Below are 15,575 nucleotides of genomic sequence, written 5' to 3' on the forward strand. Positions count from 1 at the left end.
TATTTATATTGTAATACAACCTCAATTATATTTATCCTTTTTTCTGTAAATATTCTGATCAGACCAGAATCATTTGAGCTATTTTACTAGACATAATAAGCTATTCATGACTCCATTATCATGTTGAAAATAATTATTTTTCTATAGTTATTAATCTATTCAAAGTTTTTTTCTAGTAAGTAGTATAGTGCTAAAGGGTTAGGTAGAAAGTAAGGAGGATTTGTTACAAACTCATTTTCCAACTAAACTCGAATATTTCAATTTTCCTCTCTTCTTATTTATAATAAAAATAATCTAAAACTTACCTCCCTACTCAACCCTATGATCTAGCTCATACTAATTAACTGTTCATTTCGTACTTTAATAGAAATAAATTGTAAATTATATCTCAGACTAATGTCTTTGTTATAATGCTGTCTTTCTATTCATTCATTTCATATATGATTGTTGGATTTTCTCTCATTCTATAATATTTTTTCAAGTCAAGTTAATAGCCAGCTTGTAAGGTAAGGTATATACTTCAATCGAAACGCCCATCACACCACAAATCCAATATGTTCTTGAAACAACAATTGAAATCCCATAACTTGTACTTTGAATCGTTGCTGGGATGGAAAGTGGGGAAGAGGTGTAATTTGCATGTTGTGGTGTCTTTGATGGGAAGTGGGCTGTGGGTTGGCGCTGGCCTTGGCTCTGGTGGTATAGTGTGCTAATTGCCTTGCAGACACGAGACTCCTGTCTTAGCAAAGCGTTTGCGTCTAGTCCATGTAGATGAAGACATAGTCGCCTTGGACAAACCCTGTTCATTGCCGGTAAGTCAACCTCAATAACCTCTAAAGCATGCTCCTCAACTAATCAACCCCAAGGTAATGTATCAAACTCCTATCTTATTCCATTATTCATTCTCTTATGTATTGTGTAAAATATAAATTACTAAATAAAATAGATAAATAAATCATTATGTTGAAAACTCTGAGATTATACTCAAGGTTTGGTTAGGTTAGGTTAGATAAATAATTTATGTTGAAAACTCTGAGATTATACACAATGTTTGGTTAGGTTAGGATAGGTTAGATGAATAATTTATGTTGAAAACTCTGAGATTATACTCAATGTTTGGTTAGGTTAGGTGCTCTATCAAATAAGTTAATAATTTATGTTGAAAACTCTGAGATTATACTCAAGGTTTAGTTAGGTTAGGTTAGGTTAGTTAGATAATTTATATTGAAAACTCTGAGATTCTACTCAATGTTTGGTTAGGTTAGGATAGGTTAGGTTAGGATAGGTAAACAATTTATGTTGAAAACTTGGAGATTATATGCATGGTTTGGTTAGGTTAGGATAGGTTGGGTTAGATAAACAATTTATGTTGAAAACTCTGAGATTATACTCAAGGTTTATTTATGTTAAAAACTCTTACTCAAGGTTTGTTTAGGTTAGGATAGGTTAGGTTGGGAGTTCAATCAAATAAGTTATAAAACATGCAGACACTCTTCAAACATTTTTGCTGCATTAATAATCTTCAAAGTGGTTTATCAAATTTTATTGAAATTTCACAATTGAGTTAGAATTATGAGTAGAAACTACTTGAAATTGTTACAACCACTAGTACACATAGTGTTCTGAAAAATGTGCCCATAAGTCAGGGCGTGATTCCTCACGTCAAAAGAAGAAAAAAGTTCTAATTAACATGCATAGGTCCAAAAAACCAGTTATACAGAGTGGAAGATTTCGTCTGAATTTCTGTGCCCCTGCTGACACGAAGCCCTACGGTTTGGCTGTTAATTAAGATGATAAACTCAGGGTACTTTATGTAAAATGAACAGAGAAATTGAATAAAACCGTTTCCAGACCGTGAGCTACAGTAATTTTTAAGATATGTGACGAAATACGCGAAACTTGGTTCCAAAAAATAAGTTCCTGAAGCAGATTGACTATGTTAAATGTACAATAAACACAGTAAATCTGCTCAAACCTTGACGGAACTGTGTTTTTTGGGACCAAGTTTTCGCGTATTTCGTCACATATCTTAAAAACTACTGTAGCTAAAGGTCTGGAAACGGTTTTATTCATATTTCTCAGTTCATTTTACATAAAGTACGCCTAATTGTACATCTTAATTAAACAGCCAACAATACCTGTAGGGCTTGTTTCGGCAGGGGAACTGAAATTCAGACGAAATCTTTAACTCTGTATAATTGGTAGAATTTTCGGACCTATGTTGATTAGAACTTTTTTTCTTCTTTTGATGAGAGGAATCACGCCCTGACTTATGGCACTTTTTTAGAATACTCTGTATATATTATTAAAAACATTTCGGAAACTATAGTGTACCTAGTTACATTCTGCTGAGTGATCACCGATAGCTGACTTATCAAGAAGAATCTGATGAAATTTAATATGTATATTGATGAATTGGAATGGATATGGAATCACTGGATAATATTTAACTAGCTTACTGCTGAATCTGAAAAAAATATGGTGGGTGGTGCAATCCAGCATGAACAATATTTATAGTAATAGTTTTATATTGTATTTATACAAAAATATAGAATTTGAATTTGAACTTCAATTCATATTACATTTCAGTGAAATCAGTTTGACAATTCGCTATAGACCTAACGAGTTCACTGTACTGACAATTTACATGTTTAAGTTTTCATGTTTAATCAAATAAAACATTCTGAGCGTTCTTGAATGAAATCTAGATTTGAATATCACGCATTCTTCTCAGTCGACTTCAATAATTGGAGACCTGCCAAATAGTATCATAAATGTATAAAGAAAAAATGAATTATTTGAAGTTATGTGAAGATGTTTAAACTTCACCAAACTTTAAAGGAACTTATTTTTTGGACAAAGCTCCGCGTATTTCTTCACATATCTTGAAAAATACTGTAGCTAAAGGTCTGGAAACGGTTGTATTCAATTTCTCAGTTCATTTTACATAAAGTACCCTATAAATTGTACATCTTAATTAACAGCCAACAAATATACCTGTAGGGCTTCGTTTCGGCAGGGGAACTGAAATTCAGACGAAATCTTTAACCCTGTATAACTTGGTAGAATTTTCGGACCCATGTTGATTAGAACTTTTTTTCTTCTTTTGATGAGAGGAATCACGCCCTGACTTATGGGCACCTTTTTTAAGAACACCCTGTATATATTATTAAAACATTTCGAGAAACTAGTGTCCCTAGTTACATCCTGCTGAGTGATCACCGATAGCTGATTTATCAAGAAGAATCTGATGAATTTGATGTATTTTAATGAATTAGAATGGATATGGAATCACTGGATAATATTTACCTAGCATACTGCTGATTCTGGAAAAAATATGTTGGGTGGTGCAATCCAGCATGAGCAATATTTATAGTGATAGTTCTATATTGTATTTATACAAAAATATAGAATTTGAATTTGAACTTCAATTCATATTACATTTCAGTGAACATCAGTTTGACAATCGCTATAGACCTAACCGAGTTCACTGTACTGACAATTTACATGTTTCAAGTTTTCATGTTTAAATCAAATAAAACATTATTCTGAGCATCTTGAAATGAAATCTAGATTTGAATATCACGCATCTTCTCAGTCGACTTCAATAATTGGAGACCTACCAAATAGTATCATAAAAGTATTAGAGAAAAAAGGAATTTTTCGAAGTTATGTGAAGTCTGGTCAACTTGTTTCATTTAAGAATCATCAGATCAATCACTTCTTGATTTCTCTGGAGCCGAGAATATATACAAACTAATTCAACATACATTATTCCATCACATTTCATTCAAAATTCATCTTATTTCAGAAAGTGTAATTTTACAATGCATTCCCCTGAAATTACCTACTCCTCTAATATGGGACATGTCAGTAAACTCAGTTATTGCTATTTACATTTTTACACTACCTATTTAAAACGTTTAGACACATCTTCACAAACACAAAGGTTTAGACTATTATTATTAGATACAATAATTAATATTATTTTGTAACAAATTTATTGTTCAGTGCAGTTGTATTTGATGGGACTCAATATTCAAAACTTTAATTGAAATTGGGATAAAAAATTTAATAACAAACTGGTTTTAAATGAAAAAATAAATAAAATATTGTGTCTGAGTATGATGTTGGATCTTCTGGTACTATCATTCTAGCTTGTGTGCAATTTCATTAATTGCAAATATCGCTTAGGTTTTAGCTTTTCACTTATGCTTTCTTTCACGCTTATCTTGCATGGCATATTTTTATTTCGTGTTTGTCATTATTTTTCCCAAATTTTTATTAGAATATAAACTCATCAATCTCGATCAATCTTATCAAACTATAGTGACATATCAATGTGATACATGTATCATTGTGAATGTCAATAGAAACATTTGATTTGAAATCAAATCTTTATATGTCCCAAAACATAATTACAATTCCAAAAATGGTTATAAGCGAATAAAGTAAAATACAATATAAAATGAAAAAAGAAAAATACCATTAAATAGGATTATAACTATATTAAAAACGGGATTTGAATAAATATTTTCATTGAGAATGAAACATTGTAAAAATGAGAAGGAATCTAATTTTCTGAATGTTGCATTAATCTACTTCGATCCAGGATAACTATAATAAAATATTTGATCATGCTGTATCAATGAACTTTTGATCAAGGATAGAAATGGAGTGTTTTTCAAATATGTACGAACGAAATATTGTAATCGCTTTAACAAATTATCATTTTTTTAAAACATTGTACCATTTTATGAAAACATTAATTTGTAAGTGCTGTACAGAACGAATATTTTGATCAAGGATATCTATAAATGAAATTTTTTTTTTTAAACAATGTATTGATGAACGAAATTATTTTATAGGAAGATACCTATTCAATTCAAAAAACTTCTTTATTCCTCATAAAAACAAAACCATATGATTTAAAATCTGCTGTCAGTTTTCATACTCTTACAAGATCTCATACATAAGGATAAAACATTATTAAGATTTATTACCTGTATAGTAAATTGTAATTATTTCAACAAATCACCAATTTGTGAAACATTGTACCACTTTATGAAATCATTTTGTAAACCGTTGTTGGTTATCCATCTTGTTTTCATTGGAATTATTACTATTGTATTCTTATATAACTTTAAAGTGAAAAAAAACAATCACATTCTTTGGTGTGGCGACGACCGTTTCGTGCTGGTGTTGCACATTCTCAAGTCAGCAGAAACTCAGTTCAATTCAGAGTTTCTGTTTGGCTTGAGAATGTGCAACACCAGCACGAAGCGTCGTCGCTAAACCAAAGAATGTGAGTGTTTTTTCACTTTAAGGCTGTGCAAAGGCTAAAAATAAACTTTGTACTGGTGATTTTTTTCAAAGTTTTTTGAGATATGAGCGCCTGAAGTATAATTTTTGGGACGGAACATTTCAAATTCGGTAAGAGATAAACCCATGAGATTCAGAGGATAAATTCTTCATATCATTGTTGATATAGTAAAACAAAAATTCTCTAAAAATATGATTTTTGTGAAGTTATTCATTTACCAAAATAGCTAAACTAAAAGTTTTTTTGGTTATTTTTATTAAATTGAATAACTGTCTCAAAAATTGATATTTTCAGAAACTTGTTTGTTTTACTAGATAATTAATACCATGCAGAATCTATCCTTTCAATCTCATGGATTTATCTCTTACCGAATTTGAAATGTTCTGTCCCAAAAATTTGGACTTTAGGCGCTCATATCTCAAAAAGTAACGATCGAAAAAAATGTTTTCCCGAGAAAACTTTTTCATTTGATAGCTTGATGATATGCAAATCGAAAAACTTTGAAAAATATCTCCAGTAGAAAGTTTATTTTTAGCCTTTGCACAGCCTTAAAGCTATATAAGAAAACAATATTATTTTTTGTAAATGTTTGGACAAATTAGAAGAGAACTAACGTTAGTATTTTTGTGAACGGTTTATCGAATGAATATTACTATATTGAGGAGAAGTTTCAGATACATTTTAAATACTAAATCTTGTAAACGGTGTATCTAATAAATATTTATTTATACATTGATAGATAAAATATCATTCTCAATTATGAATGATTGGGAAAGGAACAACAGGCTTAAAGCCCAAAACTGTTCCTTTCCCAAATTTAGATAGAAATTGTCTAAATATCTCGATGGAGGAAAAGTAGTAACGTTGGCTTGGTATTTGTGAGAATATTTGGATTGAGGAGAAGATAGATGGATAGGCTGCCTTTATTTTAACCTCTATCTAGAAGGATAGGTTGATTGAGTTGGCATGTGATTTGTGACAGGTGCACCCTTGCGGCCGGTACAGGCACAACACGGTGGTGTTTATCCTGGCGAAGGAGTACCAGCTGAGGAATCTGCGCACCATCCACCGGCTGGACAGGTTGACCAGTGGCCTGTTGCTGTTCGGACGCACGCCCAAGAAGGCGCGCCAGATGGAGCAGCAGATCAGGAATCGACAGGTGCAGAAGGAGTACGTCTGCAGGGTCGAAGGCCAATTCCCGTGAGTTTTATTAATGTTTTATTCATTTATTTATACATTGATACATTGATACATACAATATCATTCTCATTTATAGTCCAGGCAGGCAACGAATGCTTAAAGGCATAGAGGGAAAAGTTTGGAACACAATTTTTCAACTCCACAGCTCTTTTAAGAATAGTAAGAGGATTAACATATCAGCTCTGTTCTATTCATTAAGTACATATCACATAATATACTACTAGTCCAGTCAAGAGGTTAGCCTATAGAGAGAAAAGTTGGGAAGACAATTTTTGACCCCGCAGTTCTGTTTAGGGTAGTAAGGAGGTAAACATATAAAAAGTCCCCACCCCCTACCCCCTGTGCTAAAGGGGTGGGGGTGGTTTGAAAGTACCATTTTTTAATTTTTCGCTTATATCTCGGAAACTATGCTTCTTATGAACATTTGTGTTCTGTGCAAAATTGAAGCTTACAAAATTACCAACAAGTTTTGTCCTCTACATTTTCTTCATATCTCCATGTCTCTCATAATTTGATGCTCTATCAGCTCATAATCAGCACAGATTTTTTTCATCAATCGTTCACAAGTTATAAGGCCGAAAAGATGGTAAAAATGAAGGCACAAGAGTTTTCAAAAAATATTTCACCTTCAAGAGCTATTCCAAGTTTTCCTTTTATTGTTGTAGCAGCTTCAATGTAGGGGGTGAAATTTTCATTGCTGCAACAATTGTTCGTTTTCTGCTACAAGTAAGTGATGGGATGATAACTGGTAAGTATTGGAATGTGTAGTACGGTAAATTATGTGATATGTACTTAATGAATAGAACAGAGATAACTCTGTTGTTCTTTTTCCAATCATTCATAATAGTCCAGTCAACGAAAGATTATAGAGGGAAAAGTTTGGAACAAAATTTTCAACCCCACAGCTCTTTTATCCCATCGATTTACAAAAAGTTATAAGAGCAAAAATATATAAAAATTGGTGGCAAATGTGTTTTTTTTTTCAAAAATGTCACACCTTCAAGAGTGGATACCTCGAAAACTAGAGGAGATATAAAAAAAGTTGTAGAATGAATATTTTAGGAAATTATGTAAGCTTTAATTTGTTATGTGATAGTCAAGTCCTTAGGATACATCGTTTTTGAGTTTTATGCGAGATTTTACCAATCAATTTATGAATGAAAAAATATTATTTGAAATAATGAATAATTTATCATATTAAAAATGTATAATTTAATGAGTTCTCATTTTTATTTATTTGAAAATCAGAAAAAATATAGATAGAACAATTTGCATTCAAAATACACACCAACAATGTCAACAGCTGATTGAGATGGCTGCAAGATAATACGCAAGTATTAAGAGTACTAAAAAAATACTAATATGTATACTTTGCGCACTAGAGCGGAAAAGTGATTCTTTGCGTTCTGTAATCAGTGCAGGAATGGTCACTTTTCAAGGTAACTGTAGGAAAAAAGTATTTCAGTCAAAGTAGTTTCACTGAACTTATTCATGATTTTCTACTGGTGCAACTATTTTAATTATGGTATATTGATTCTTTCCTACCAATACTATATCATTGTATATTATGTTGCCTATTTGTAGATCACAAAATCAATTTCATCATCATTTTCATCCAATGTGCTCTGATTACTTTTGCAGGGACGAGGTTGTGAAAATTTGCGAGCCGATCGAAGTAGTTAGCTACAAGATTGGGTTGTGCAAGTGTCTGCCAAGGGAAAGGAATGCTCATCCAATTCCATAAGCTGGCTACACCCACAGAGTAATACTAGTGTAGTTCTGTGCCTGCCTCACTCCGGGCGCATGCATCAAATCAGGGTCCATTTACAGTATCTCGGTGAGTTAGTTGTTAAAAGTGTAATGAATTATTGCCAAAATCATTTATTCATTTGGTTTATATTTTTCTAGTATCAAGTTTTCTAGTTGTTATCTTATTCGTTTCAATGTGTAATGAATTATTGCCAAAAGCATTTATTCATTTGTTCACATTTTTTCTAGTATCGATCAAGGAATATTCATTTGAATAAATTTCAAGATCAGCAATTTTTTTCTCACTGTAATGCTTTTTGTCTAAGTAAATTAGAATTTGAATTCCAATTGATTGCTATATTTGGTCTAACAAGTGTTAATTGGTTCCATTCACAATTTTCAGGCATTGATAATTGTACAGGGTGTTCTGAAAAAAAGGTGCCCATAAGCCAGGGGGTGATTTCTCACATAAAAAGAAGAAAAAAGTTCCAATTAACATAGGTCCGAAAATGTTTAGTACCAAGTTATACAGAGTGAAAGATTTCATCTGAATTTCAGTTCCCCTGCCCTATTTGTTGGCGGTAAATTGAGATGTTAAATTCAGCGTACTTTATGTAAAATAAACTGAGAAATTAAATAAACCCGTTTCCAGACCGTTAGCTACAGTAATTTTTAAGATATGTGACGAAATACGCGAAATTTGGTCCCGAAAAACAAGTTCCTTTAAGGTTTGAAGCAATAATACTATGTTAAAATGTTACTATTTTCTTACAAAATTTTAAAAATTTAAAAAAATTTTAAATTTTTTTCTTCAAAATTTAATTTTGAAGAGAAATAGTAGAAAAAGTTTATAATAGGCAAACGAGACCTTGAAAAAATAATCCTTAATTACATACAAAACCCATGAAAAATAGAGAGCTTAACAGATTTTGTCTTTTTTATTCAATTTATCAGTTCATTTTACATGAGTGCGCTTAATTTAACATCTTAATTAACATCCAACAAATACCCGTAGGGCAGGGGTGATTTCTCACATAAAAAGAAGAAAAAAGTTCCAATTAACATAGGTCCGAAAATGTTTAGTACCAAGTTATACAGAGTGAAAGATTTCATCTGAATTTCAGTTCCCCTGCCCTATTTGTTGGCGGTAAATTGAGATGTTAAATTCAGCGTACTTTATGTAAAATAAACTGAGAATTAAATACCCGTTTCCAGACCGTTAGCTACAGTAATTTTTAAGATATGTGACGAAATACGCGAAATTTGGTCCCGAAAAACAAGTTCCTTTAAGGTTTGAAGCAATAATACTATGTTAAAATGTTACTATTTTCTTACAAAATTTTAAAAATTTAAAAAAATTTTAAATTTTTTTCTTCAAAATTTAATTTTGAAGAGAAATATGTAGAAAAAGTTTATAATAGGCAAACGAGACCTTGAAAAAATAATCCTTAATTACATACAAAACCCATGAAAAATAGAGAGCTTAACAGATTTTGTCTTTTTTATTCAATTTATCAGTTCATTTTACATGAAGTGCGCTTAATTTAACATCTTAATTAACATCCAACAAATACCCGTAGGGCAGGGGAACTGAAATTCAGACGAAATCTTTCACTCTGTATAACTTGGTAACTACGCATTTTCGGACCTATGTTAATAAGAACTTTTCTTCTTCTTTTGATGTGAGGAATCACCCCCTGGGGCTTATGGGTACCTTTTTCAGAACACCCTGCTCAGATCTTCCTGTACATTTGATGATAGTAAAAATGTATGAAAACCATGGACAAATGAAATAAAATGTTAAATGAGCAAATGGTTTAAGACTCATTTCATTGTCAATCCACTCTATTATAATCAACCTACAGGATTATTCTACAGGATATCAATCAACCGGATCAATGAAGTGAAATTTACAATGAAATTTGTGTTTTTAATTTTGGAAAATTTCTACAATGTAGTCATTGTCTATTGAACAAATTTTATAGAAAGTGGAATACTTCTGTCAAAATTGGATTTAGTCTTGAGAATAGTGAGATATCTGAACTTAACATACAATCATTCATTCATGTATGCAATAAGTATACATTATCAAAATGATAGGGAGAGAAGAAATGAGGTAACCTTATGCTATTCCTCTCCCAAATTCAGATAACACAGTCCGAAATAGGTCAGTCTTGTAGTTCTTCAATTCACAAAATTTTCAGTCTTCAAGTATTTTCACAAAGTAGATTTTCAAATTTAGATCTTTCAAAACTATAATAGCTTTGTTCATAATAAAATTATAAACTAGCAAATATTTATTTTTATGTTCAGGTAAACAGTATTTTTATAAAAAGGTAATTTTCAGTTATCGTACGATGACGATCGTATGATACGATCATTGATCAATCTATCGGTACAGTGCTCGATTAATCAACCTTCTTGCTAACAGTTGGCCAATGTACGAATAAATATAATTTTATTTAGGGACTGAAAGCTTTTTACATTGATGTACTATAGACAATGAGAATTATCTGTGTTCAGATTCAAATACTCATATTTAATATTTGCATCTTTGTGCTGCTCAGGTTTATTCTAGCCAGGGGCGCCATTTAGGGGGGGATCAGATAAATAATGAAAATGCGGGTCTAACTACACGAATCCTTAGAATATCATACTGATTTAATACTTTTTTTAAACAGCAGCAGTATAATTCCTTCTACATTATCAACAATGTAGCAAAATTGTCTTGAAAGTATGGCTACGGGTACGGAGTAATAAAGAATATATTTTTTCTGTGGTAAAGGTGAAGCTTTAATATAGAATGGGTACAATTTATTGATCAGGGCACAATAAGTAAATTATTGCATAAATTTCAACTTGAGAATTAACAAGTTGCAAGATGTCACAGTTGAGGTAAAAGATAGGGCACAATCAGACATTCCTTCCCTTCCCTCCTACCTCTTGGTTTTTGCCCCCCTAGCAGTTTGGTGAAATGGCGCCACTAATTCTAGTTTATCTTATTCTCACCTTATGGTTTCAGCTTCCTTCTCTACAGAACAGAAAATATAGATTACTCGAATGATGATTAATAAAACTAGATTGATAATTTGTTCCACTCTTGCAGGCTATCCAGTTGTGAACGATCCATTGTACAATCATACAGTGTTCGGTCCCGAGAAGGGCAAAGGTGGTAGAATAGGCAAAACCGACGAAGAGTTGATAAGAGATCTGATCAGCATACATAACGCTGAGAACTGGCTGGGGATGGACGGTGACTCTGAACTCTCCATGTTCAAACCACTGTTCGAAGATGACGACAAAGGTAGGGGCTGGCTGCCAATCTTTCAAGTATTTTTTGAATCTTACGTTTTTCACTATATCTTATAATATATTCTCCTGTACAGTATGTTCTGTTCCTACTACACTCTTAAGGCTGTTTGGTACACTTATTCATTATTTAAATTGGAGAATCTTTTTCGATACAATTGTTAAGATCATTATAAGAGTGAGAATAAGTAGCAACTGAAATTTTTAAGTGGTCTAATAAGGGTTTATGGGTTGTTGAAGTGCTAAACTCCGTTTTCTTTCCAGATCATGAACGGTTTCGACTATATTTTTAGAACTTCTCTTAAAAATCGGTCAAGTCATTTTTGAGAAAATCGTGAAAAACATGGTTTTTTAGTAATTATCCGCCATTTTTCTCAAGAATATTACGGAGCTCCTGCAACTTTCCCAGAAATGAGACTCATGTCAGTCGATAGGGCTTATAAATAGCTATCCATGATATAAATTTAAGAAAATCGTTAGAGCGTTTCGAGAAAACCGTGAAAAACATGGTTTTTTAGTGATTATCCGCCATTTTTCTCAAGAATATTACGGAGCTCCTGAAATTTTCCCTGAAATGAGACTTATGCCAGTTGATAGGGCTTATAAATAGCTATCCATGGTATAAATTTGAAGGAAATCGTTAGAGCCGTTTTCGAGAAAACTGTGAAAAACATGTTTTTTTTAGTAATTATCCGCCATCTTGAATTGAATTGTATTAAATTTCTTATTGTCGGATCCTCATGGTATAAGGACCTTAAGTTTAAAATTTCAAATCAATCGGTTAATTACAAATGAAGTTATCGTGTTCACAGACATACACACATACACACATACACACACACAGACCAAACACCCAAAAATCATGTTTTTGGATTCAGGGGACCTTGAAACGTATAGTAAACTTGAAATTGGGTACCTTAATTTTTTTGGAAATCAATACTTTCCTTACCTATGGTAATAGGGCAAGGAAAGTAAAAATTAAAAAAATGTATCTTTCTAAACAAAAACAATTTAATCCCCATAACGTTCATAAATAAAAAAGTAACATTTTTTTGTAAATTCGGCAACTTGTTTATTTTGGTATTAATCGCGAAAAAACGCATATTAGAACAAAGCCAATGATATACTGAATGTATTAAAAAAACTACAATGAAAAATTCGAAACCGTTTATTATCTAGAAAGAAAACGGAGTTTAGCACTTCAACAACCCATAACTCGTTTATTAGACCACTTAAAAAATTTCAGTTGCAACTTTTTCTCGCTCTTATAATGATCTCAACAATTATATTGAAAAAGATTATCCAATTTAAATAAAAATAAAAAGGTATACCAAACTGCCTTAATCCGGCTTCAACGGAATATAATTTTCTTTCTTTCACCAATTCTTTCATGTCCAATTTTTATTCATTCATTAAATTTTAACAAATACTTGTCATTAAACCTATCATTAGACTGACAGGTCAAATAAAATAGCTGGTAGTATAATCCTAACATGTGATTGCATTTACTGTAATTGTTGTATTATTCAAAAACAGGATAAAGTTCATTTTCATTAATATGAGTGGCAGTGAAAAAACAGGAAATTATATTTAAGAGTGTACAATGCAGGGGTTTTTTAATAACATTGTTAAAACGAAATTTCTTCTGAAAGAACAATCCCCTGAAATGAATAAAGCTGCAAGTATAATAAAATTTGTATCTCATGAAAGTAAAACACACTTATTTATATGGGCTACTTTTGTACAAATTAATAAAACCATATAAAAACCTTGTCGTATCCTTTATTATTAAAAACATCAAAATATTCAACAATTTTTATTTTGTTGAAATATTATAAGTTTTAAAATACAAGTACTACAAGTTTTTATAGTGTTTTATTAATTTGTACAAAAGTAGCCCATATTAGTAAAGTGTTTTTAAGGATTTATAAACACTATAATATTTGAATTGCTTGTCATTTTTTCTTGATATCTCTTTGTAAAGAGGTGTGTACAGTTGGAAGGGTATATACTCAGAAAATAATTAATATAATTCTATTTTAGATTTGTAATGGAATGTGAGAATATAGATACCTTTTTAGAATTCTCATGTAGACTTGTATCATAATATTGTACAATATACTTCGAAGCTAAAATTGATAAATCATCGATACTGTATGTAATATGTGTCACTTCATATGCGACTGTCGGCCTCAGTAACTACATTTTAGCGCTAGTTTGTAATCAATTTTATATCACCATCGCAAACAGGTTTAGTACCTCGAGATGCAAATACTCAATTGGCATTGCATTTTTATTTTGTAATAGTATTTCCTCAGGTGAAACATTTGTATTGCTTTTTTATGTATTTCTAAGTTGTTGAGATTGAGTTTATACTGCATAGTTGGCAGAAATATAAAATTACAACAACTTGGAAATACTAATAATAGCAATACAAATGTAACAACATGAGGAAATACTATACAAAATAAAATGCAATGCCGATTGAGTATTTCATTCTCGAGGTACTAAACCGTTTGAGATGGTGATATAAATTGAGTACAAACTAACTAATTTTATATTTTGCCAATTATGCAGTATAAAAACTCAATCTCAATATGCTCAGTAATAAACATATCCGCGATGTGTTGTATTGCAGTTCCGAGCCGCGAGCCGTCGCCGTGTGAGAACGTGTCTCCACGTCGCAGCAGCAGACGCCGCAGTGTCCCGTGAGCGTGCCGGCGCTTGCGACTTTCGCCCGTGTGGCGTCGACCAAGGTGACAGTGGCCACGCAGACTGGCCACGAGGCGCCCGACCTCGTCTTCAACGCGGAGCGCATGACCTCCGACCCGCAATGCTACGAGTGCAGGTCAAGTACCGCGACCCCAAGCCCTCCGATCTCGTCATGTACCTGCACGCTGGAAGTACAGGGTGAGTGCTTTAATAATAATTAATAATATATAATATAATAATATTTATCTTATTGCCAATGATTGCAACCAGAGGAGTTTATTGACAAAACATATACATAAATTATTATACACATAAAAGTTGCTAATAAAATAATAAATAATAAATGCTTTATTCAACAATGAAATAACTAAATTACATACAATCACATTCAAGAACCACAAACGCATTTCACAATCATTAAACATTCAATAAATAAACAGAATCCTATGTGTAGATAAAATAATAGAATAATACAATATTTAAAAAAATAAAATAAAATAGGATAATAATGAATGATAATAACAATGAAGGTAAGTGCCCTTGAAGAAATATGAATGGTTCGTCCCTCTTTAAGCATAATGCTTGTGCTGAGGGATGAGTCGCTTAACATAAAACTTTATCTGGGACTACAGTACAATAAACCAGAACACATTCAAACCAACCGGAATATCATTCAACTTAACAAAAACTAACTACAACAAAATAAAACTAAAAATCCTCCAACAAAACTAAAATAAACTGAATCAATTGTGTATACTTTTACACTATTTGTATGAATATTGTAAACTTTGTACCAATATTTAACAAAACGAAACAATACAAAACTTAGTCCTAATTATGATACCCACACTATAATATGTGTCGCGGGTGATCATTCATAGAGAAACAATAGCCTAAGTAGATATCCATGGTATAGGGCGTTTATGTCGCAATTTTACGGTTTTGACGGGTAAGAGTATGAACTGCACAATAAGTCAGCTGTTGAACTTTTGTAATCACTCAACCATACTGGTGCCGGTTGCAAAAAAGCCGGGTAATTATCAATCCTGATTAATTCCAGTAGATCCATCTTTTTGAAATGGTCTTCTCTGATTTGGTCACGTGAAGTTAATCAGGATTAAAATTTAACCGGCTCTTGTGCAACTGGGTCTTTGTGAGGGAAATTTTTGCATTCCTCTGGGAATTAATCAATTACTGTGATTAGATAGAACATTTCTGTATGAATATCAAAGTCTTATTCTTTCAATCATGTATGAATGGTATTATAATTTCTTCCTTCGTA

At 31.9% G+C, this 15,575-nt stretch overlaps 1 protein-coding gene across 1 annotated transcript; it reads left to right on the forward strand.

Moving 5' to 3' along the window:
• Positions 1-724: 724 nt before the first annotated feature.
• Positions 725-14,491, forward strand: LOC120356542 (RNA pseudouridylate synthase domain-containing protein 2-like; the record flags this gene model as incomplete). The annotated part of the gene is given in 6 exon segments (XM_039445487.1): positions 725-812; positions 6,306-6,523; positions 8,165-8,226; positions 8,229-8,360; positions 11,379-11,602; positions 14,220-14,491. Coding segments are annotated over 6 exon segments (996 nt in total), but the record flags the coding sequence as incomplete, so codon positions are not given.
• Between the last annotated feature and the right edge of the window lie 1,084 nt (positions 14,492-15,575).

The sequence above is a fragment of the Nilaparvata lugens genome, unplaced genomic scaffold, assembly GCF_014356525.2.
Source record: "Nilaparvata lugens isolate BPH unplaced genomic scaffold, ASM1435652v1 scaffold7046, whole genome shotgun sequence".
Classification (NCBI taxonomy): Eukaryota; Metazoa; Arthropoda; class Insecta; order Hemiptera; family Delphacidae; genus Nilaparvata; species Nilaparvata lugens.